Below are 25716 nucleotides of genomic sequence, written 5' to 3'. Positions count from 1 at the left end.
AGGAGTATAGGGTAATGATCATATACAGATAGAAAAACTGCAAGACATTGTGTTCTTTTTGCATTTGTGCTAATATGAGTAGTACATTTCAGTGACGATTCATAAAGGCATTATGTGAAGTAGTACTCCTGTAGTACTATTTCATGTACTCTTAAATGCCTTAGTTAATTGACCATCTTCTATCTCACAAAATCCCTTGAAAAGGCAAACTGTAGGTGACAAATAATAACAGCAGTGCACTTAGATACTGAAGTTGGGATGGCAAGTGGAAAGAAAGCAAATGCACTTTTAGAACATTTGAAGCATGTTCCATCTGGCGAGCTATTCCATGTATCACGCTTCATGAAAAAACATGTATGAAAGTCAAAAAACAAATTCTCTCAGGATTAGTCTTAAGTGTGGAGTACATTTCTGACTTTCATAAATAAAGAGTATTTCTAGAAAATAATAACATCCTAGTTTTCCAGTAGATCTGAGAATCGCAAAATTTATGCATGCAAAATTTCAAACAGGTGAAAAATTGTCCATGTAGAAATGTGTATCCTGGGACTTTACAGATTTTTCTAGGCTGGCGGAAAATACACAATTGCACCTGCATTGTCAAACATTAGCCATTCCTAATTCTTTTAAGTCATGGTCGTCAGTTTATCCTTGTTAATGGTGCTTTGTGCGCACCTAAGTTGGACTATGTGGACACTTAAGTTGGACTTTGTACAAAATCTGCAAATTGTATTCTATAGAAAGTAATGTTTTCACATCTGATATAGTTTTGTTAAAATGCTGATAAAGATGTCTTGGTGAGTTAATGCTCATCTCTGATGTGTGCAAGCTAAAGCTTCAAGTCCTGGTAACACTAACTTAGACTTTATAGTTCAAAGGCCACTTAACTGGGTAAAATTAAACACTGTTGCTACAACACAAATGGTAGACACGCGGTATGAAGTGCTACATAAAACAAAATCATAATATTTACATCATGACTACAAATACAGAGCTCTTAACCAGGTCTTTCTATCTTTCTTGTAGGTAAAGGCTACTCTTCTTCACATAGACCTCGACCAACCAGTCCATTATCAAATGACAGTAACAACAGTTCAGCCTTGAATCTCAGCCAGAGGCCCAGGCCTTCTAAGAAACACAAAGGTAACCGATTAGAGCAGCCTCCAATTCCACATCGAAGGGATGCATTGACAGATGGTAAGTTTATTGGTGCTCTTGTCTAGGTGAAACAACATTAGTACGTTGCTCGTGTTCTGACATTTGAGAGGTAGAACTTTGCATCAGTTGTGATTCACATGTAGAAAACAATGTAGTGGGATAATACACTAAGCCAGCACAAACATGGTGTACATGATGTAAGATATTAAATATATTATAATATCATTCAACGTATATAATTGTAAACCTAGAACCCAGAGCAATGAGTGAAATTTGCTTCTTGTTGACATACGTCGAGGAGATTGTATGAAGGATTGCAGTTACGTCTCAAAGGCTATGCAGCTTGGGTCAAAATTGTGCATTGATTTAAATGCAGTGCAGGCTTAGTTGGGTCTCCTGATTCCAGGACATCTTTTGACGATGACATGCTCCCCAGTTGCAACTATATTCTTGTCCATACTTTGTTACATTCCCTCTTCCTTTGAAACTGGCATCCCACATTAAGATTACCTATTTGTGTATGGATGGTCCATGAAACTAGCAAACATTATTGTGGTAGATGTTTTGCTACTCAGTGTTGTAACACAAATTCCCAACAAATCCTTTATCAGAAATGTGCTGTAATTGTTACCCTGCTGATCTCAGTAATGGTGCATGAATTTGAAAAAAGTTGATACCAAAGAAAGAATTGTTTGCATAAACCTAGCACCATCATGGTTCTGAAGAATTTAGGAGTATGGCTTAGAATTTGGTGGATAAGGGTACTCTCACATATGTGACGAAATACTCTGTCTGCCGAACCCTCAGTCCAGCTGACCATTAGGATGGCAAAATGTCCTGTTTTTCTGTCCATGTTTCATGATCACAACAAAAAGATAATTATCCCCACAACCTGGGGAAAGCTTCCAGGGTGAGATGGCCACTTGTGTTTTTCTTTTCTTGAAGCAACTCCCATTTCGGAGTCTGAATAACAAAAATTGTTTGGTGCCCGACTGTTAGAAAAATAGCAGCAAACCTTTTGTGCCTTTTCTGGAGCTGCCATTACAGCATATAGATCACTGTAGGGCCAACGGTGATCTGTACATTTGGTTGGGAGTGTGACCAAATGTTATAGAGGTAATGTCCGCTGTCACCCTGACAGACAGCCGCCCATCAGCCATACCTTAAGCCAAGTACAGTTTGATTTGTAGGCGCCAACATGGATCCATCTTTTATCTCTTCTTTCATAATAAGCTAATGGAAAATATTGATTACTCACTTTTTATTTTCATCTGTATCCAGAAATCCCAATTTCAATTTGTATATTTACTGTGTAATCTTTAAAAAAATGAAAGTGAGGCCCTTCTACTTACCTGAAGATTTTCTATTGCCCTCTGTAAATTAGGTAATGTTCTTGGGAGAGTTACTTCATAGATAAGTGTCTATGTCATTGATAGCCAGAGAGATAAACAGTGCTGAGTCCTTGACCCCATGACCATATCAGTTAACTCGCACAAATAATTGTCTTGCCCACCTTAAATATGTGACTGCTTGATGCCTTGACTTTCTTGGTTATGATGTAGACCATCTAAAATACATTTGACAACACTAATATTAACACACAAACAAGACCATACACAAGCGCACATTTAAGCCTTGTTTGCCTGAAAGAAGCAGCAACATTTTGTATCGCAATGAAAGCAACAAAGAGTGACACTTCTTAGTGTAATTATCATAATTCAAAGAAACTCTGCTTCTATGTGTATCACCTTTGGCCTCTTTATTACATTCCTTTTGTGGCATGTTTTATTTAGTACATTTATATATGGATTTACAACACATAAAGGCCTGTAAATACACACATCCTCACTGTTTCCCACAATGTGCATTTGAATTACATAAGTATTCTTGTATTTTGTTAAGAGTGGTCCAAATCCTTGTAAAATCAAAACATATGTATTTCTTTTATTTTACGTTCATACCAAATATCTTCCATACATATTTCCTGCATTTAGTTGGAGCCCCTTTTGGTAGAATCTACAGGAATGTACATTATGTGCTAGGATCTCATTTGAAGAGAGCATCCCGTTCTCTCAGTTACTAAATCTACTTTAACCACTAGCAAACTCAGATACAGCATGGCAGCAAATGGTGGACAGAAGGGAGTGCCATGGCTTCTATGTGACAAAGGAAACTGGATTCACTACGAAAAAAGGTTGAAAAGAAAGACTGCATAGTTTTTAAAATGGACTCAACTTACGCTGGACTATGCAACCTTTTTCAATAACTAAAGCATACAAATATTTATTAATATTAGTACTTGTGTTTTATTTATGCGTTACGTATAATACACTGCAGAGCGTTAAATTTGCTCTTTCTGTTTTTTTCATTTATTTATTATGTACAACTTATTCCAGGCAAGACTAGTTTTGAGGCACATTCAGATGTTGAAGGGGCAGCTAGGAAGGACTTTTGAAGGAGTTTCTCAACTGGAAGTGGGAAACAAATGAGGTCCAACACCACAGGGTGATGGGAGAAATGCTTGCAATAAGCCTAAACACTGGCAAAAGCTCGAGATCGAATTCCCAACCATATTTATTTTGCCCACTATGACACCTCAGTTTGGACCCAGATATATGCAAATCAGTGTTGACTTTGCCCCAATAGGAATAGTTCAACCTGGACGGGAAGACCAGGTCCTTTTTAAACTGTAACACAAGTAACCCAAAACCGGTTTTGCCCTGAAGTCAGGTGGGACATGACTTCAAACACACAAAAGAAGCAAAAATGAGCTCAAAGATGTTGGACAGTGTAGGCAGAGCAGGAGTAAGTATGTAGTGCTCAAAGGTGTCTGCACTGTGCTTTCTGGTTATATTCGCCGTTGAGGAAAGGCATTACCCATTTGGGAAAAGTCTCCTGCCAGTGTAGGAATGAGCCATTCTGTTAGGGGAGAAGTTAATATATCATAAATTTAGCATCAAGGAAGAGGTTGCTAGACCAGATCTATTATGTCTGATGGACATAAGAAGTCAAAAGTAATTAAGCATATGCTTGGTAGGAAGATTATTAGGCAGCAGGTTTGGCTGTTTAGAAAAAGTGGGAATTGAGGAGAACTATGAAGGGCTGTTTTCTAACAATCTCCCGATGTGTCTTTTGTTTAGTGAAATATGAACTGAGAATATGGCATAGTTGCTGAGAGGGTGTGATTCATGAATGCAAAGAATGAGGTGTTGAGTTCTTGCTATATCTTGACGTTGCACCCGATTGGTATTTCATGCAGCTAAGACATACAATACTACCTCCAGGTTCTAGACAAAGGTTTTGTGAAATGTACTTTAATATCCCAAATCGAGTTTTTATTATGCCTATTCATATTACTATAGTACCTGTCTGCATTTATTGGCAAGCTGAAGCTTTTTCTGCATGAAATCATGGAATCCTTTAGTAATACTAGTATGTACACAGTAGTATATTATCATTGCTTTAATCGAGGTCTAACTTACTATGTAAGCCTACCCTTGTATGTTGACAGTAGTAATATTTGTATTGAACCTAATCATCCTTTCTTACATTTCCTTTGCTGCCAAAAATTGTTTGCTTTTGATCCTTATGATTCTTTCTGAAAAATCATAAATTGCAATCCTCTTCTTATCCTCTCAGATCTTCCACCACCACCAGATCCTCCACCAGGTCAAGCTTTGCGACAGCAAATGTGTCCTGGTCAACAGAGTGGCAATCTTGGAGGGCCATCACAAAGGAAAGGGAGCTCCCTGGAAAGGCATACATGCAATATAGAGGATTCAAAGGGATCTATGGAATGCAATACCAGGACGTCATTGGAACGGCAGCGGCAAACCCAGGAGTGGCTGGGCTCAACAGAACGCCAACATAGGCAGGCATTTGGTTCAGGTGTGTTTGCATATGGTTTCTGATATGTAAAACACTGAATTTAAAAGTTATTTAAACTATTTAATACCAAAAATAAAGTTGTTCAGTCACTAGAAATATTGTTTTACCCAATTCATTTTCAGCTTCTTTCTTAAATTCTCTGTAAAGTATTAAATATTTTAAAACATCAACATGCAAAGATTAAACTTACATATAGATTGCTGCCTTAAAGTCAAACATATGCCTGATAAAGTAATCTCATGGCCATACCTAACACATTGATGATTCACATGCATTAGTATGTATGCAATCTACATGCAGAAATGTATTCCGAGTACCCATGCAATGCAATGCAAGTTTTACTATACACAGAAAAAGATTAAGTAGATTATTAGGAGTGGTCATTCTTCAGAAAGTGTAAAATTAATAGTTATAGAATAACAATCGAAATGTTTCCTGCCATTCAATGCTATAATTTTTGGTGTATACAAATACCTAGTCACCACACTTTTCAGAAAACCTAATGTGGAATAAATCTGCATAAAAAGGATTGAACATATGGGACAGTGAGCCAGTTAGCCCACGTTCTCAACGTATGCAAAAATAAAGGAAATAAACAGCTCATAAGACTTTCTTTTTTACATTTTAGAAGCAGAATGATTTGTTTACAAGAACCATGCCTCTGTAACTCACTGCTTCTACCCATGTATATGGAGATAAAAAAAGCCCATAAAATTCACCCTTTTAAACTTGCCTTTGGTCTGCATCCCAACTGGTGCTCCCATGTCAAATGTAGGTGCCAGAACCTGCAAACTTCTAATCGCTATTGTATTTGTTTTAATCTTTCTGCTCTGTAACATCAACTTTCCACTCATGAAAGTTCACTTTGAAAAGGCATCCAAGTAGGACTATCTCTATGTAAAATAAGAAATAAAATAAACACTGTGTACATTAAGCTCATGCAGCTGTAGAAATATGGGCTTCAGTCACCTGTAAATAATCTGCACTTAATGAATTATTTGACTGTGGATTTTGATATAACAGTGGACCAAAATGAAAGTGTTTTTTCTCACCACACCAGCAATGGTCTACTCTAAAGGCGTTTCTTTATCACTTGGAATACTCCAAACTACAGATTCCTGAAACACTGTGATCTGCATTGGAAGCAGCACCATTTTGTAATTCACTAGGACCATTTAATGTAGTACATAATTTCACATGTTTGATTGATTGATTGATTGACATGTAATAATACTGTATGCATACAATATAAGGACTGATTCTCAGATGTTCAAGAATAAAAGTAAAAAATAGAGTATTAGTGTGTGCTCCCATTTAGGGAAAATATCCTACTGATATGGACTTCAAAGAGAATTCCATGGGTATGCCTTTATAAGACTCAAGGATTTAATAGAGCTCTCAATGTGTATACGCATTAAAATGTACAGGGTGCATTTCCATATTTAGAAGTGCAATGTGAGACAGCAGTTTTACTGTGAATCCTTTAGATTCCTCCATGAGGATTTTGTTTTACTAATACACCTCCACATAGGACAGACAATCGGGTAAGGTGCGGCACAAAGAAGCAGAGTCTGTGCTGAAAGAGGCCCCGGGGGGCCGAGGAGATTGATAACCCATTGCACCAGGGCCCCTGAGTGAATGCTGGACAACGTCTGGGAGTGTATTGAGAGGAGGCGGAAGGATGGGCAGCTTGAGTTGTTCATATAACCGGCACTGAAGACTGCTACTGCCAGTAATTACACATTGTGCCAAGAGGTCCCCTACATGAAAAGGCGCAAAAATCGCCGAAGGTCCAGATCAAACCCAAATCACAGCCAGCCCACTGCGTGTGATTCCTCCCCCCCTTTGGGGGTGCGGTGAGGCCTGTACAGAGAGCCTCGGGGTTGGCCCTTGGAATAAGCCCTGCATCGCGTAAGACACGTGGTGGCCCAACGTAGTCTGTTGAAATCCCACTGCGACAGAGCATAGTTTCCATAGTAATGCCTGTTTCCAGGATGGCTGCGCCAACAAGAGAAACGGCAACCAGAATCGCTCTGGGAATGATCGTCCCAGTAAGTACTTCGGCAAGCGATTCAATACCCCATGGGTCAGCCTATGACCCGGTCCAAGTGTGGCGCGACCCCCCCCTACCAATAAAGACTTGATCTGGCTAAGTTCCATTCTTCTCATCTGTGCCTGACTCCATGATGGCCGCCAAGGCCTCAAAATCGGCACCCTAAAAAAATAAAAAAACGCTCAGTCTCGATCCCAACTACGCCGAAGAGCCCCCCTTCCTTTGCACACTCATGAAATTAACCTAAATTGAGTCTGATGCAGTGCGAAAACCCTGCATGCCAAGACCGACCTCTCTAGGTGCTGTGCCTCGCCGGTGCCAACCACAAGATGGCCGCCCAGGGCTCCGAATTCCCAAGCTGACAACGAATAGCCCCACGACAACAGTACACACAAAGAAGATGTTACTACTCGTTCAAAGGAGCAGGTATCTCATTAATGCTGGCAAATCTCACCGAGTACCGAGGTTGACTGGACTACAGGAGTGAGCCCCTACAAGTAATGCTGGGCCCTCGCAGTATAACACCTCCACCAATGTGCTGAACATCGCCAACTGCACTGAGCGCTAATTGTGGTGTCGACATTGCCCTGTGCTGCACAAACTACTGGTTGTCTTCCCTGCCCGCGAGCTTGATTGCTTCGTCCCGTGCCTGCGCACTGCCGGCCGCCTCGGCCCCTCGCACCTTCCCGGCTCGGGGTTTCCTGTATGGCCACATAATTAGCAGGTCTGGCCGGCTGCTTGGGATGCAGAAGCTCCTGCTGACACTTGTGAACTTTTGCGCCCTAACTAGCCCCCGCTGCACGATGCTGGGTGCACGGCAAGGGGTGCGGCCTGCAGTGCCAGTCCTGCCCTGCGCTGCTCGTCTTGTCTCTACGTCCTTTCTTCCTCCTACCCCTTTACCCTATCCCCTTATCCTTCCTTGCTCCATTAACCTTGTCCCCTATGTTCTTTAAATGCTTTTCATGATACTTATGTAACTTGTCACTGTTGTAAAATTGTAACATTAGTGTTCCTCATGTAAAATGCTCGCTCCTATGTCCCGAATCTCTCCCCTTACCTGCTACACCACGAAGCGCCCTGTCCTTTGTGCCCTTTGACTAATCACTCCTTCTCCCCTTGTTGGGGAAAGATCCAATATTTATACTGTGGAGTCTCAGCGAACCCGCTGAGAGAGTCCACAGCGCCAAGGGAGCCACTCACAACTGAGGTATGGTATGGCCCCCCTTGCCAAAGCACTCCCTCTCCCCTTTTTGGGGAAGGATCCAGTATGTAGGCCTTGGAGTCTCAGAGACCCCTCTGAGAGAGTCCACTGCGTAAAGGGAGCCTCTTGCAATAGAGATGGGAAAATGATACCACTTCCCCTATGATCACAGCTTACTGGACTTTGGACGCAGCTTTGACTCGTCTTCCGGTTTGTGTCCCCATCGCCCTTCCCCCCTCTTTCCACGCTGTGTCTCTCCCCCTCCCCTCCTCTTTCCCTCCTTCATTCTCTGTCTACTTCCCCTGCTCCTTACCCCCTCCCCTGAATCTCTCCCCTTGCCTGCTTTTTCCCTTACGTATATGTGCTTATTGTTTATCTCGACCTTACAAGTAACTATGTTGCCATGCTCTAATAACTGTGTAACCTTTGTAAAGATGTAACCTGCAACTATGATCTTATACTCATGTAAAGCGCTCTGATACCTCCGGGTCTAGCCAGAGCTATATAAAACCTTTAAAATAAAATAAATAAATAGACCCCCAGGGTGATCCTGCATTATGCCACCCCAAATATAAATGTATTTCTGATCTTCACAGGAGTAGGTCTACAAGCATATTCATGGTGGGGAACTACCTGCAAGCATTGGTGAGAATCTACAAATGTATGAGTTTGTGGATATTCATCAGCATTTGCTTTTAGACCTATGCCTATACTTAAATGGCCACACTTCAGCATCAAAGTTGTAGATTAGATTATAAAGAAAATCCTCAATAATGGCTGAATATCCATGTCTGTAAATCCCATTTGGGGGTTGATTCTGTGAATTAGGAACTTCATTTTGCAGCTGCAAATTCCATTATTTCAGCACCTAAGGTTGAATCAGGTGTATTTGTATTGATCTCTTAATATGTTAGAACATTTTATATGATCACAAATCTAAATATAACATCTTTCATTCAGTAATTCTCCATATATACTTCAAAATATAGAGTTCTTCTTGAGAGCCACCCAGTTTGAAGGTGGGAAGTAAGAAAGTGTGTTTAGGATGGTGTTGAGCAAACTGTGTCATCTTTTAAGGAAACAAGAAACGGCTTACTATTGAAGTGAAATTGGGTCCTATTTCATTAAATTTTTAGACTAATTTGTTCAAACAAAATGCCACCTTACAGCAGTTTTTACTCCGAGGGCTAAGCATTGAACTTCAAGGTTTACATTTTCTTGCAGAAGAGGCCCTGATGCCATACAGTAAACCCTGTTTTCCATCACCCGGTGGGCACAGCTCTTCAGGGACAGCTTCTTCAAAAGGATCAACTGGACCCCGAAAAGGAGAAATCTTGCGAAGTCACCAGCGTAGTGCTAATGATTTCCTTGATGTTGGATACATGGGTACAAACAATCAAGGACAGTTTGGAGGTGAATTATGTGAGTGTCCAATATGTGATTCTTTCATATTCGCAACTATTAAAACATACAGGTGTATGTGTTGGCATGCAAAGCCTCTTGTGCTATTGTGAATGCATTACAATTTGATCTGATTATTGATCATATGATGCCTTGTATGCTCTCCCTCAGAGAGATTGACTTTGAATCTAGTTTTTCACTTGGGTGAAAGCAATGTACAATGGAACCTATGTCTTTTTTAATATTAATGGTTTGTTATGTAGAACTATCCTCCTGCTGAATGGAAACAAGTAGGGATGTATGCTCTGGCATCTACTACTTGAGAGACTGTAACAATAGGCATGAGAACCAGTGATGTCATTAGACATATTAATTTCAGTTGCAAGGTTTTCAAATGCACACACTTCAATGATAACATGTTTATTAAGCTGTCTTCTCCTAAGTACATCCCAAATAATGAACGTTAGCTTATTTACCAGATATAAAATCAATTGTGCAAAGTTTATTAGCATGGCTATTTTCTTAAGGAGTGTGTATGGGGAACAAAACACTTTCCATTCCTGGCTATTCTTATGCCCACAGATGTCCAATCAACACTTTAACTTAATATAGTCATGCTAATAAGTTCCCTTTAATCTGGTTTAGTGCACTGGCAAAAACATAATTTGGGCTTCTCTGGGAAAATTGATACAGTTCAAACTATTACTATAAAATGAATGCCTTTCATTTCATAGATACCTAAAATTCTTTATTTGCACAGTACCAACTAATGCAATAAAATAAATGTCTTTCTTAATTGCATTATTAACTAACTTTATTTAGAATTGAGCAATCTCCTCTTTTCTCTCCATGGCCAAGGGTAAGATTTCCTGCAAGACAGGAGAACTTGGGCTCCCTAATTTCAAGAATATCACCTAGATATTACCTTCTTCCTGATGCAAAACTGTGTTTTACCAAATACAAATAATTAGTCTAATTGTGAGAATATTAAAAGTTGGCCCACTACAAGTATGCTGTTGAATATTTGTCTTTTTAAATATGGCTGTAGACTGCAAAGTTTACGTTTAGTCTTTTCATCAAAATTGCTTTTAGAAAACAAATGCACTGCTACAAAGTATCAGCTTCTGTAAGTACATAAATAATGAAAAAGAGAAAAAGAGGTCAGTCTCTCTGAAGGAGAATTAAGCAGACCCCCCCCCATCCAATCTGTTGGTTTTAATGGTGGCGCATTAACTGACTCTGTTGTTAGGAACTTGATGCAACTAGATGGTCCATTTCCAGCTCGGCTGCTATGTCAGAGCGACACTCACCCCACCCTATTCAGGCTGGACAATTGTCACTGAAGTTCCCTTGTACAATATCCACAGCTTAACTGCACTCTACCATACTCCCCACATGCTTTTCCTTTTCATACAGTCTACTAAGATAAGGTATCTAATAGAATGGAATGGTTATTGAGGTGGAGAAGTTTGGGGAATCTAATCTTTCACAGAGGAACTCTTTGTTTTGGGGATGAATGGATAAAAAAAGCCTGAACATGGCAATCTACTAGCACATGGAGTGAAATCATTGAAATGACAGTAGAGTTAATTATGGTACCTCTGTGAGTAACAAGAAGTGGTATGGTCCATTGAATGATCAGGTGTGTGTGTACTGCCATGGACAACATGAAAAATCCATTTGTCTATGCTGTTATTGAAACAGGAGTAGAAATATTGGCTTGGACGAAGGTCCAGCCAGTGGTGAATGCTGCAGTGAGACGGTGCCTACAAAAATCAGACAAGATGTTTGCTCTCTGCCAGATAGCACTATGATGACACTGGGGATCCAACTTTTGATACCAAGTATTAAAACGGAGTAGTAGAAAGTTATATTGCCATGAGAGACGGACAGATTGTCAGAATGGACTGTGAATAAACTACCCTTGATTTTGCTAATTTAAAAAGCAGAACTGAATCTGAACCTCTCAACAGTAAGTTGATTTTTTTTCCACTAGCAAAATTCGACTCTAGCCAAGAATATTTTAGAATACGAAAGTGTTGTACAAAACTAGATCTTACCAAGGTGATATGTATTTGCTGATTAGATACAGTGGTGCACCACAGAAATGGCCATGGCATTGAGGTCTTGTTAGGCTAAAGCTAATTAAAGTGTTGACCTAGAACCTGAAGCTTGCAGAGCCCTTGTTCATGCCTCTTTCTGATTTGCCTTCCCTCCTATACCAGTGACCCCACAACCCTCTTCCTAAATCCTTTCTACTCATCCGCCGGGTAGCCCTTCCAAATAAAAATGCCTTCTATTGATAGTGCATTGTCCCCATCATAGAACCTTAATCACACTTCTGGACCCTGACAGCATGACAATTGTCTGTCCAATCACCTACCTACACTTCTGCAAAATCATCAAAAAAGCAGTCTATGCTTATCTCCAAGACCATATCAATGCTCACCAGCTCCTGCACAACTACCAATCTGACTGCAGATATATCACACTGTAGCAAACATTTGGCTACCTCACACATGGTAAACCTCCTGACCACGGATGAAGATGGCAGCTGCCTACTGATATTGCTGGACCTCTCAACTGCTTTTGACACAGTCAGCCATTCCACCCTTAACCGCCATGGAGTTGCCTATGATACACAAATAAACTTGAAAGTCTCCTCTGCTCTAGACATCCAATGCTTCAAACACTTCATACTCCTCTCTTGGACCTAGATGTCCAGTGCCTACCTGAAGCTCAGCCCCACCAAAATAGAATTATTTACCAAGAACACCAAGCAACCTGGGAAACCTGAAAGCTTCACAACCCAACTTTCACAGAATGCCAAGTCACTTTAAGTCACTGTAGACACCAAACTTTGCCCTCAATTAAAACATTGGCAAAAAACAAAGACAACCCAGGACCAGTTCTCGCTTCGGAAAAAAGTAAAAGTGTTTCTACAGAAAGCAGCTTCAGAACTATTGTTCCAGCACTCATACTCATACATCTGGATCATGGTAATGACCTGACACATGGCCTCCCAGATGCCACTTTGGCCTCCCTTAAGGACATTCTACACTCCAAAGCACGTTTCTTCCAGGGTCCAAAAGAAATATGATTCCATCAAAACTGATGGAAATACATTCACTGCCCTTTTTGGCCTGCACCATTGTCAAAACCACATGCATTATTTACAGAACATTACATCCAGCACTTCTGTTATCTTGCAGACAAGCTCACTATTTCTGGTGGCTCTCAGCACACCTGAAGCCAGGATACCATCAGACAGGAGACAAAGAAGTGAATTAACTAAATAGCAAAGCAATAGGCCCTTTCCGTCTATGCACATAGAATCTGGAACAACACCCTCTTATCCATCAGGACCATCCCAACACTCCTCTAATATAGGAAAGTGCTGAAGGCACACCATTTTCAAGACCAATATATCACAATATGGTAAAAATACACTTCTGCTGCTGGCCTAATCCAGCTGCCTTCCTACCTCTTGTTGATTATACCATTACCTTTGACCCTGCACAGCCCTCCACTGCCTTTTGGCTAGGTTTGTGCTATACAAATATACATGCATACTTCCAGTGCTGTTCTTTGTGATGAAGAGAACTAGTGACCCTGAGGGGAGAAGTTGCTGTAAGAAAGGCTTCTACTAGATTATCAGAGAATTGTTGTGAAAGTGCAAATCACAGAGGCACTGTGCGGTATAAACACACGTTGAAAAAGCATACAGCTGAGAGCACAGATTAAGGCAGGAGTAATGTATCACCATTTTTACCCACATTCCTACTTTGCACAATGACTTGAGCCAAGTGCCTTTCGCCCAATAGAAGAGAGGGCACTAAAGTCAATGAAATAAAATGCAAAAGGCAATTTTAAAGATATTTCAACATATACCATTACGCTTTTAAAAAAAATATAATACAGAAATCGGAATATTCAGTGTGACAAATTCACTATCTTCAAATTTATACGCTAAATAATGCCATATCAATTTTAATTCCAATTACATTTCTTATTGTTTTTTCACTGTAGGATATTTGAGATCACCGAGTCTAGCAATGAATCTTAGATGAAGTGTCCTTAACACTTGTAAATCGGGTTCAAATAAAATTGGTATGCATTGAAGGTTATCTATTTTATTACTTTTTATGAAAAAATCACAATCTGATTTTTTTTTCCATGAATGTTTGTTAAAGGTCACTTTAGCATTACTGCATTTCACTGGATGAAAAAAAAACAGTGCAAATGCAACAAAAAAATTGTTTTGCATCAAGTAGCATTAAGTATATGTTACAATATATAGTACGTACAACATAATTAAACAATGAGTAAAAACTGACATTCTATATAGCTTATACTAATAGCTGCATACAAACTCAGCTGAGCATCTGAAAGTTTTCAAATTGTTGTGGCTGGGTAATCGAGCCTAAAAATGAGGTTAAGACTGGGAGCTACATTAAATAGAAGTCATACTGCTCAAAAAGGCTTCCTAGGTCAATCTGATCAATTTTACTTCACCTTTTAGATTAAATATTAAGCAAATATGATTTTTTGAGAATATATTATTGCTTTTTGCATGGGTATTTTCATCTCTCTAAGAAGATGTGGGTTTCCATATGGTATGGTATATCTTGTTTTTTCAGAAGGAAGCACCAAGACGCCCTTGGGCAAATGTCATGCTTTATAAAAATAAATATCAAATATCTTTTTTAGAACAAAAATGATTCTGGTAGTGGCTTGTACCCTCTAAACCACCAGATCATTAGATACTTTAGACACGTAGGGGGGTAGTTTGAATGTGTTTCTATAGGTCTTCAACAAGTTCTGGATTCTACCAAATCAATGTTTTCCAGCCTATATGGGGACCTGTATATTTGGTTATCTTCAGTTGGATTAAGACTGCAGACATAATAACACTTACATTTTGCATGCATTTTTATTCCTTTAGCCTGTCTTATCTGGGAACCTCAAATAAATTCCAAATAAAAATTACTAATCTCTTTTATTTTCGGCAAGTAAGCTCAGATTATCTTTGATTAGGAGTTCAGAAAAATGTGTAATACATTTCTGTACTCAGTAAACCAATTTTCAAAGCCATAGCTTGCACAAATGAGCTAAATAATTGCAGTAGTCTAAGGATAGACATTGACCTTATTTTCACATATAAAACAATGGGTTTTAATTGCCCCCCTGAGGAACCACAAGTTTGCCATAGCAGAAGACTTACTAATTTATAGAAGTTTCCTATCCCATTTCACTAAACACTAAATGAGGCCAGTAACCGTCTCTGCTCATCAAAAATCAACATGACTGTCGTATAATTTTCCAAATTTTGCATTCAAAATCACTCTCTCTGAAACTGTCCTTTTCAGCATGAGTGGAAAACACTTGACCTTCCTGGATTTAGCAAATATCCAAAAAGCTGTCTCTAGTACCAACCTCTTACTGGTTTCTATCTATCTTTTGCCAGCCATATTCACCTGCAATTTGAGAATTGTGCAGGAGGATAGATACTCTAAATTTAGTAAATGAAATTTAAAAACGTTCCTATATCATTAACTATTATGGTGCAAGATGAGAATTGTAGACTGCTGTTGCATTATGCATTAGGTTGCAAAAATGATGTATATGCCAGTTCTCAAACCTAGTTTTGTCATTTTATTTTTCTGCATATTCTTCTATCAATTATTTTAAGCTTGAAACTCATCTTACATTCCTTTGTATTAGTAGTATGTGTCTACTTTGGGAAAAGCTAGCACATATACATGAGTATATCACACTGCCTATCATGTATTTGTTTGTTTCTGTTCTACATTTGTAGCTATGTATCATCACAGTGGCACAGTACAGACTGCACCTATGTTGTTCAAATTCTTCTAGCAGTTGTCAACATATTTTTCAACTCTGTAACTTGCAACTGACTATATATCCTAAAAATGCCATGTTATCAACAGGTACACAATTTACGCTGGTGCAAGTTATGCTATAATTGGATCAATAACATTTTACTCCAGGGTTAAACTGCATAGATCACTATACTAACTCTATTGCTAGGGTTCATGTTGTGGTTAATGCAGAACCTTAGGACTACATGCTGAGCAGGCTGCTATGGACACAGCACTGACAGAATTACAGTGCTTAAGAAATATTAGCAAAACAAATGACATGACAACTTTACAGACTGTTCTGTATTTTGCAGTCATCAAACTCTGACTGTAAGCTCAAGTTTCACTTGATAGCTCTTGGTGATCTTGTAGAAAGACAGTTATTGACCAAAGAATGAAAACTAGAGAAATACACATAATCATCAGAGCAGAGGGTTGACTTGAGCTCACAAAGCTGGACATTCATGGGCCCCACCACATTAAAGAGAAGGCTCCTGGAGAAACCACTGCCTGACTTGGTTCTTTTGGATACTGTAGGAAAAATGTCTCAATAGCCATTTTACATGAACACAGCTTGACTGGTTGGCAGGATCTGGTGTTGAGGGATTTTGGAAAGGTCATTAGCTGCAAATGGGCCTGTTACCATATTGGACTTTAGTTAATTGGGAATTATGGTATTATATCAGTGTAACTAGGCACACAAATAATTTTCATCTGACGATGTAGTACATGTGGGTTATGTGTGAGCCTTTAAGAAATTGCTTTAGGCTCTCCCACACATGAAGTGCTAGATTGCTGTTTAAAAATTCCTACTTTCAACTGAAACATCGAAATAGAGGAAGACATCTGACAGTGGCAGAAATACTTTCTGCTTCCTGCCATAGGGACCACCAGAAGAGTTTGCCTTATTTATCATTTGGTGGGCTATACCTATGCTGTTCTGTTTTTAGTAATGATTTTTGTGAATTTCAGTGGTGTTTTGTCAGCATTTTTCAAAACCTTTGAAAACAGTGCTTATCTATTCAGCTGGTTAACCACCAAAATAGTCAGTGTCTGCATTTTTAAGTGTCTACAAAAAACATGTTGTTTTCTTTGCAGTGATATATCAAAGGGATTTACCCATTCTTTTTCCATGTGTTTATGTGGTATTATATTTATTGGTCAATATTCTTAGGAACCAGCCATTTTTATCCATAAATAAACAGATTAAATCTAACTTTATTAGTCCCATATTTTGTACAGTATATAAAGTAATTGCAGCAGATTTAAAAAATGGTTCTAAACCCTTCACTTTTGAAATAAGCTCACAAACTGGAGGAAGTAAAAGGAAGAAGAAACAATATTTTAGCAACATCCCTAAACAACTAACCTAAAGCAGAATAATCTTAGACAAGTCTTTCTGGCTGTTACTTTATACAATAATTGTACATTGTATTGACCCCTTCATAAAAAAAAAAAATGGGCCAGTTTTTTTTCTCGCTTTTCTTTCTTTCAATTCTTTCAATGGCATTTTAGTTTGTGGTTGCACAGGTGTATATCAGTGTTTATATTTTTAAACTGCTGAGGGCTGTTTCCCTTTTGGCGGGGTTTTATAGCTTATTATAGCTTTAAACCTAAAACACAATAATCTAATTATATTGTAATCTGTCAGATCAGCATAGGAATGTACTCCACTACCATAGAAGAGTAAAACCTTTTTTATGTATAAATATATTCTAGATGGGTGGCCATCTCTGTATCTGTATCTTTTGCAGAGCCACCATAAGAGGGCACTGTTGAAGACAGTTGAAGGCACTGAATCTTGCTCTGTGGGCTCCATGTTCATGGCACCCCACAGAAAGTGCTTTGTTTTTCAGTAACAAATTCCTACAAAGGGAGATTATTATTGAAAAGAAAATACTACTTCTTAATTAATGGGAGTTTTCTCTTAGTGAGTCAGGGTCGTTACTTTTCTTCAGGCTTTCGTTGGAAGTCCCAACTAGGAAAAAATTATGTAAAAACATCTGCCCTTAATACAACACCAGTCTGACATCTGTTGACCGATGTACCAATATCAGTGCGCTGGTCAGGTAAAGGTTTCTGCTGGCCCAACCAGCATAGGCTCAGCTGTTATTCTATTTGTTCAATGTGCTTCATGAAATACCAATAAGAGTCCTGTTATAAGGTATTTTCTGCATTAACCATGGAACAATTTTGATGCAACTGGTAATACTGTCACTCATCACATGTAAAAATGTCATATGGAATTTCAGTGTAGTCATGCCAACAATGAAACTAATGAAGTTTTTTCTTTATGGTCAGGCTTATCTTTGTAATTATCTCTTTTTACTAGCTTCAAAGTTTTGAACACTGTTGTTCCATTTAATGCAATCATATTGCTGAAAATATAGAGGTTTCGAATTGTTGCTCACTTTTAGCAGTGCATTTCACAGTATCAATGTTCATGAAAAAGATATATTAAGATAATAACTCACATTTCCTACTTAAAGTCAGGTAAAACAACCTTAAAATGATTCTAAAATATTTATTCAAGACGGAATAGATATTCAAATTATGATGGTGCTATTTAATCTATAACTTGAGCCATGCTGCTATGCTTTGGTTTTGACATCATCTTTCCATTTTGAGGTAGTAAAAAGTAACCACCGTACAGTGTAAAACATTATCTGAGATAATCTGTACACCCACAACAGGTTGTAGTCTAGATTATTACTATGACCATTATAGCAAGCGTACAGTACAAGGAGACAGGGGTCGTAATAATAGAATTATTATTTTATATTAATAATGTATTGTTGTTTACCTAACATTTTTTTTTATTTGTTTTGTTTACAGAGTACTTGATGCAATTCATTCCAAGTTTTTCCGAAGGACCACACGTATGAACTCATTAAAGTGATGTCACAAGATGAGTTCAAAGAACATTTTCTTTATTTATGTACTTTTAAAGAACTGTAAATGCAATGTAAAGACACACATTCACACATATCCCACAGATATTAAACTTGTGTTCTTCAGTACACCATCCACCTTAAATCGTTCTTGTCCGGATTGTACGAGACACATGAAATTCACCCTCCTGGATGAAAAGGATTCCCCTGTGTATATAATTTCTTTAGTTGCATCGCTATGCAAGCTCACCCTCTTTTTAAAAATGTGCATATTATTGTCTGTTCTTATTGTTCAATTGTAATATATGTGAATTAATAGGCGGTGTTGCCATATAATAACATATGTTTTACTGTGTAACTTTTTATGTTTTAAAGTTTGCACTGCAATTTTATTTGTTGATAAGCACAAAACTCTACTCCTAGGGACATGATGAAGAAAAAGACTGAATGTGAAAGGAGTATATGTACTGTAAGCTTTATTGGATATTGCTGGATGTACATGAGATGGTTTCTCACTGATGTATAGAAATAGGCAGATGACAGTGCTGACAATGAAAACAAATGGTTGTCTTGGAAAGACATGGAACAGATTCAGATGTGCTACTAAGAGCGTGTTCATACATTTAAAGGAAAGAGAGACAATGCAAATATAAATTACAAGAAGTAAAGGAATTTACAAGAGGGAAGATATGTTTCCATTGTATATGGAAATATCAGTGAAAGGGAGCCATGCTGGATGGATCATTGAATGATGTTAAACTTTTACCTGTTTTATTATCTGCCCAATGTAACTTAATCCTAATATTATCCTATAAAGAAATGGGAATAAGGTGTTTCACCAAGATATTGTCTCTTATAGTAAACAATGCATTTTAGTTATTTTAATCAAATGTATTAACAAAAAGTAGTAAACCGTAGAACCCTAAAAAATGGATTGTATATATCACTTGCATTACGTTTTAAGTTACTAATCAGCAAACAAATTTACATTTTCTTATAATGCAAAACAAAATAGATTAATTTTAAAATCTGCGTATTTGTAAATACAAGAATTGTCAGAGTAGACTAGGTTCAATTGGAGTGCAGTACCTAAATTACATTTTATTGCAAATTAAAACATACAAACCAAGTATAAAAATGCAGATCAATTGTAATTTGCCATGTAATATAATATAAGTAATTGACCCATCAGATAAACCAGCACAGTGTGTTGGCATACTCAAGTGTAAAAAGCAAAGAAGTGGGATGCAATGTGAATTATTTGAAAAGGCTTGGTGTGAAAGGGGATATACATAGATTATAACAGAGGGAGTTTAATAATTTGAAAACAATTCATAGACTTTGGTTAAACACCTTACTCTCTGTATTCTATATAATTAGTGTAGCCATTCCAGTAAACTGATATGTGTTTTATCTATTCCACTGGGAAGTGATTGTGTGTCAGTATTAAAACTGTGCGGTACCATGGTTTTCACTAAATTGTTCATCTGCTTTTGTATATTTATTTTTCGTAATATTTTGCTGATATCACTTTACAAGGTGTCATTTGTATATAACAAAAATGTCTCCAGCATCAGGTAGATGCATACTGTTTTCTTTAATTTTCTATTTTGTACAGTGGGCTTCCAAGGAACCACAACACAATTTATTTTGTTATTTTATTGACTATTTAAAAAAGAAGCATTCTTTGTCTTTATTCTGTCTTATTTTGTGAATACTGTACCATTAAAGGCAAGGGATGTTATGGCAGCACTTATTTTGTGTTTAAGAAAAGATTACTTGACAGTGTAAGAAAGGTAATCCTGTCACAAAAGATGTTCCAGTAATATTCTAAAATATTACATTTATATTGCTGGCATCTCATGTGTCATTGTTGGCAAAACGGTGTTAAACAATGCAGTCTATAATCCATATTGTACAATTATTTGAGAAAGCTACAAGTTTAAAATCTATGATAACTGTGCTCGAATAATCAGCAAGGGTATGGAAGATGTAAATAACATGAATGAGGATATAGGCAGAAATGAATCAAAGGCCATGAAATCTCAAGTATAATTTAAGCAGACCTTTGAGTGAGACTTAGACATGACACAGTGAGAGTGCAACAAGTGCAACTGTCTTGTGAATATATAATACCTGAATCAAAAAGCATTGTTTGCTTTAGCTGAAGTTAATTGAATACTTTGTGCCACTCCTGATATTGAAACATATAGTACAGACTCTGTGTTCCCCAAGAACAATTGAACAGATATGTCAATTGCTGCTAAATATTGCTAAGTTATAATAACTTACATTTTTGGATTGGCGCTTTCTGCTGCTAAATGGAATTCACTGTTGAAATCAGTTAAAACATATGCTGATTAGGAGTGCAAAGAGACTGAAAGAATTCACAGGAAACATTATTTTATTGTATTTATTTTAGTGTAATCGATAGTCAGTACTCTGGTATTTGGAAAATATTTCAAAAATCAGAAAAACTGCATTATCATATTTAACTATTTTTTACAGCTTGCCTGAAGGCAACATTAGAACACTGGGTAACAGCTGAAAACTCAGAGTCAGAATTTTAAGACAAACAATTATTTCATTCAGTATGGCTGGATTCCTGTATGCATTGATGTGCTGCCTTTTTAGGATAACATTTATTTGAGGACATTGATATCTGAAGTGCTGGAAACAACGGCTGGGAACTCCCCATGTCAAGATTTTTGTTTTATATTCTGTTCTTTTTCTGTAAATTACTATTTTGAACTCACTTGCATGTCTTTGTCCAAAAAGTTATCAAGTTTAGTTCTCATGTTCTGTAAAAAATGATATTCATAAAACGAAAAAAAATTCTCGTACATGGAACACTAGCTAAAAATAAAATATTTTTGAAAACCAAATAGTTCATTATGATTTTTGCCAGATATATTTTATATTTCTATTAACTATTTCTACCAATTTCTATCAATTTGAAAAATGTGTTAAACAATGTTCCCTATATTACCTATTTATTTATGTCTAGGTGATCATAGAATAGCGAGTCATTAAATAATACTGTACTATTACTATAAATAATTAATTATTGACCTTTATTACTTTTAAAATCTGCATAGTGAGACACTGTATGGAGAATTTTCAACGTAATGATACATGATATAAGAGGCTACATCTTTTAGGGGAAGTAACCAAGGGTTTTGATGTGAAACATTTATGTCTTAGCCCAGATGAGATTTTGAGAAATACTCCAGAAGCTCGTTAAGCTTCTAGTACACCATAACTATCCCTGAAGCTATTTTCTTCATGGTTAGAAAATAACAGTTTGAGGATGGATACATTATTTTACTAAAGGTCTCCATTCCCCAATCCTTGAAGAGGAAACATAAATAGCACACAGGCATCAGAGAAATAAAGGTAGACAGTTGCTAGGGCAGCTACATTGCTGAGAGTATTGGAACGACTGTTTTTACCTCACACTAGGTTTTACCTCCTAACATGAAGGAGTAATCATTGTGACTAGTCCAGGCACAAATATGTCTTGGATTGCTACTAAACAGTGAAGGGTGATGTTCTGTAATGGCTAGATTGGGGTTGGCTTGAATAACTCTTAGCTGTGTGAACAATGAATGCTGTTTTTAAGTGCAAGAAGAATGTCCATGAATGGTTTTCGATGGCCACTTTCACAGCATGTTAATAGTAATGCAGAAAAGAGGGCCAGCTGGGTATCTGCATTGTCACACGGACGCTGTGCTTGCTAGATGCCTGTCAAATGAAAACTCTGAGGTGCTGTCACAGGTGGACTGGTCATGCTTGTGCCATAAGTGCACCTGTTACCACCAAGATCAAAATAACTTATTGTTTACCTTATACCCATCAATCATTTCCACCATAATCAGGAGTGATTTACTTCCTTTCCTCCTCTACTACCACTGTCCTGTTCACCTGCACCACTTTGCAGGAAACACTGGCCTATCAACTCTGTTGTACGTAAAACATTATCTAAAATGGTGTGTATGCAACAGTTGTGGTCTTTGTCTCAATCCTTAGCAAACATTTTCACCCACTTTTTATGTGTAACCATTTTTCAGTAATGGTTATACATTGATTCATTTAGAACTCTATGCTAATCAAAACACATTTGGTGTAAATAGGAGAATAGATTAAGAAAATGAAATAGAAAAGTCTACCAAAATGGTGTGACAGATCGTATGGAAATCAGTGGTACAAGTGTAGCCTCACTGCTTTTAGTGTTGGTCATATCATATTCAGTGGAGGAATGGGAACTGTATGCCTTCAACCTTGGTTGAGCAGGGTATATTTGTGGAGTTACTTGAAATTTCTGATGCGATAAGGCTCAACACGATCTACTTTTAGGAATTTAAGGGTATATCCATCAATAAATTCAGGATACCTTTCATACAGTTGAAAATAGGTTGCTCTTTTCAAATGTTCCGGTCTTAGGAAGAGATGTTAGATTGAAGAGCATGGTTGAAACGCCAAACAAGTTCCTAAGAGGGTTGGCCTGTTAGAAGGCTTGTTTTTATATTGTAGAATTTTGACAATGAACAACAAGTATGGTTTGACAGGCTCTTTGGCCACCAGGAAGTTGCTTCCTGCTTGGAATCCAACCAGTATGAATGCTTCTCTGACCTCAAGGTTAACCTGATCAAATCTTTGTTAATACTCATATCTTCATTTACGCATAGGCAAAGTGATATAAAAACAATTTTTCATTAAAAAGGAAGGTTTGCACCCTAGATTGAGTAAAGAAGCTATCAGACAGGATTTTTTAAAGCAAAATAATTTAAAGATTTTATTATTTTTCCTGAATATTAAAATGTTCTTAAATATTACATGGGTTTAGCAGATACCTGTAGTATTTATTCTAGTGATTATTTTTCAGGTAACTAAATAGGCAATGCTTCTTTGGTGTAGATTTGCACCTTACTCATCACATTGTGGGTATATGATGACTTTCTTAAATATTATAGTGTTGTCTGCTAGGACTAGTGCATTGTGGGGAACAAATAAATATTTGAAAGAAAGAAAATATAGCATGGAAAATTCCCACATGGTCTGGGTTTTTAATTTGATCTCAGGCCGTTATAATATTTAACACTATTTATACATGAATACATTTTGCATATATTGGAAACATAACCATTGTATGAACTCAGACTAACACACTTTTCTTGCTGTCTAGCATTTCTCTCCCTCTGCACATTTGGATTATGCTGAAGGCGGGACTTTGGATTGGGCTTGAAGAGGAATGGGTCTTTGTATTGGGGCGAATGGGGCTTTTTACTTGGGTTCTGAGGGGGATATGCAACCCTGTCAGGTTTTACTAGTCTATGCATGACTGGCTGCTTAAGTGTTTTCTTTGCGTTCTGGGATTTGCTCCCTTGCTTTGCCTTTTTAAAAAATAGGAGTACAAGTCAGAGAAAGCAAAAACACCCTATAGTGTGTTGCATATGAACCTGAGAAACTTGACAACTATAAGTTGGAAGAAGGTGTACTGGTTATAACTTTAAAAGAGGGAACAGAATAGGACTTTTCAAGGGAGACTTCGTTTACATTTCAAAATGGCACATAGATTGGGGTTTTAGGACTTGATGGGAATTTTTAAATGAGTATAGCCCTTAACAGAGTGGTAATGAACTTATCTTTCAACAGTAGCAAATGGATTGGGCTTTCTAAATGTGACTAAACAGGGCTTTCCAGAGGTGAGTGCGGATTGAGATTTCAAGACGGGCTGGATGTGAGTTTTTAGAGAAAATCCCAACTATGATTTGAAAGATACTTGAATGTGGTTTTAAAAAGTGGCACAATGCATTTTTATAGAAATGATCTGAACAGTTGGCAGAAGCCCTTGACTTTTCTGGGAATATCTTGATTGGGCTTTCATAAGTATTTCTGAACGGTGCTTCAAAGAAAGGGTAAGGGGGGCCTTTGTAGAGAATGTTTGGGTACAGTTTTGTAGAGGGTGTGAGGACTAAGATTTGTTGGGTTGTAATAAGCATTGTAAGGAGGCTACACAAAGGGGTGAGGAAGAAAATCTGAAAATGGGGGCTGGTTGTGGCTTTAAATAAAGCCTTTTACTGGGCCTCTATAGGAGTAATTTGGATGGACATTTGAAGAGAGAGATATAAATGCAGCTTTTAATAGAGGATCTTGATGGGGTTTAGAAAAGGTTTTTTTACAGGGTACTAAAGAGATGGCCCAAGTGGTTTGTGGTACAGTGGTGCCAGTAAGAATCTTTGTAAAGGATGTCTAATAGTTCTTTGTAGATTGAATCAGAGTAGGACTTTGCAGGTGGATGATGCTTTACAGTGGAAGTTGAGATAAGTTACAGAGGGTATCTATAAGAGACTAAGGGCCTGATTTAGATGTAACCTTCCATAAACGTGACTGTGGCTGTCAAGCTACCTCACCTGAGTTTGTGGTTTGGGATGGATATAAGGCACAAACTCACTTTTACTCACCTTCACAACCATGAATCCTATCTATCAGTTGGTGCCCCTGATCCTGCTGATTGAGGATATTGAAAATCCACACCGTTGTGTACGGAGTTGACAGTAAGCAATACCTTTACCTATTACCTTTTTAATTGCCACAAAACTCAAGTGTTGTAATCTTGTTTCAGCCAATCCTACTTACAAGCAGTAGTGTACCAATGTGCAATGCATATGTCTGAAATATTGATAGTTTAGAAATTTAATGAAACATCTAAATCAGCATATTGGATATGAATATTTGGGCAAGCTGCCTTCAAACACATTTACAGTTGCCCAAAATAGGATAACAAACCAAAATATTAAAAAAATACATACAGGTGTTGTTAGAAATGGGGGTCTCTAGTTGGCAGAGGTAGGTACCTTTGTCCAAGCAGGGACCCTTGCTTCTAGTCAGGGTAAGGGTGATACACACTCGAGATAACCCCTGCTCACCCACTTGGTAGTGTGGCACGATTAGAAAGTCTTATCCCAAAGGCAATGTGTAAAGTACTTGTACTCAAAACACACAGTAATACACCAAAATGACAAAAATCCAACATACATGTAATAAGAATATGACTTTTAAAAGGTTTCAAACAACTTGGTCCATAGGAAACTTTGGATACGTGTTTATCCACAAAGGACCTGTAGATGTGTCAAAATTCAGAAGGCCAAGCAGCCACAGAGAAGGTAAGTGTCGAAACATGTTGACCTCAGATGTATAGGGCAAACAGAAGGAGATGATGGATGGAGCGCTTAAACTTTT

At 37.8% G+C, this 25716-nt stretch overlaps 1 protein-coding gene across 13 annotated transcripts in view; it reads left to right on the top strand.

Annotated features, from left to right (window-relative positions):
• The window catches only part of ROBO2 (roundabout guidance receptor 2), a 746476-nt gene extending 725117 nt beyond the window's left edge, over positions 1–21359 (top strand). For all 13 annotated transcript variants that reach the window (XM_085623038.1, XM_085623035.1, XM_085623037.1 and 10 more), the window contains 4 exons: positions 1027–1197; positions 4798–5046; positions 9525–9722; positions 18419–21359. In XM_085623038.1, the coding sequence (XP_085479164.1) occupies positions 1027–1197; positions 4798–5046; positions 9525–9722; positions 18419–18420 (620 nt within the window). In that variant the 3' untranslated portion in view covers positions 18421–21359. The remainder of the gene's footprint in view (positions 1–1026; positions 1198–4797; positions 5047–9524; positions 9723–18418) is intronic.
• Positions 21360–25716: the final 4357 nt, after the last annotated feature.

The sequence above is a fragment of the Triturus cristatus genome, chromosome 8, assembly GCF_964204655.1.
Source record: "Triturus cristatus chromosome 8, aTriCri1.1, whole genome shotgun sequence".
NCBI lineage: Eukaryota > Metazoa > Chordata > Amphibia > Caudata > Salamandridae > Triturus > Triturus cristatus.
Note: the sequence above shows the minus strand (reverse complement) of the source record. Positions and strands in the feature narration are given on the sequence as shown.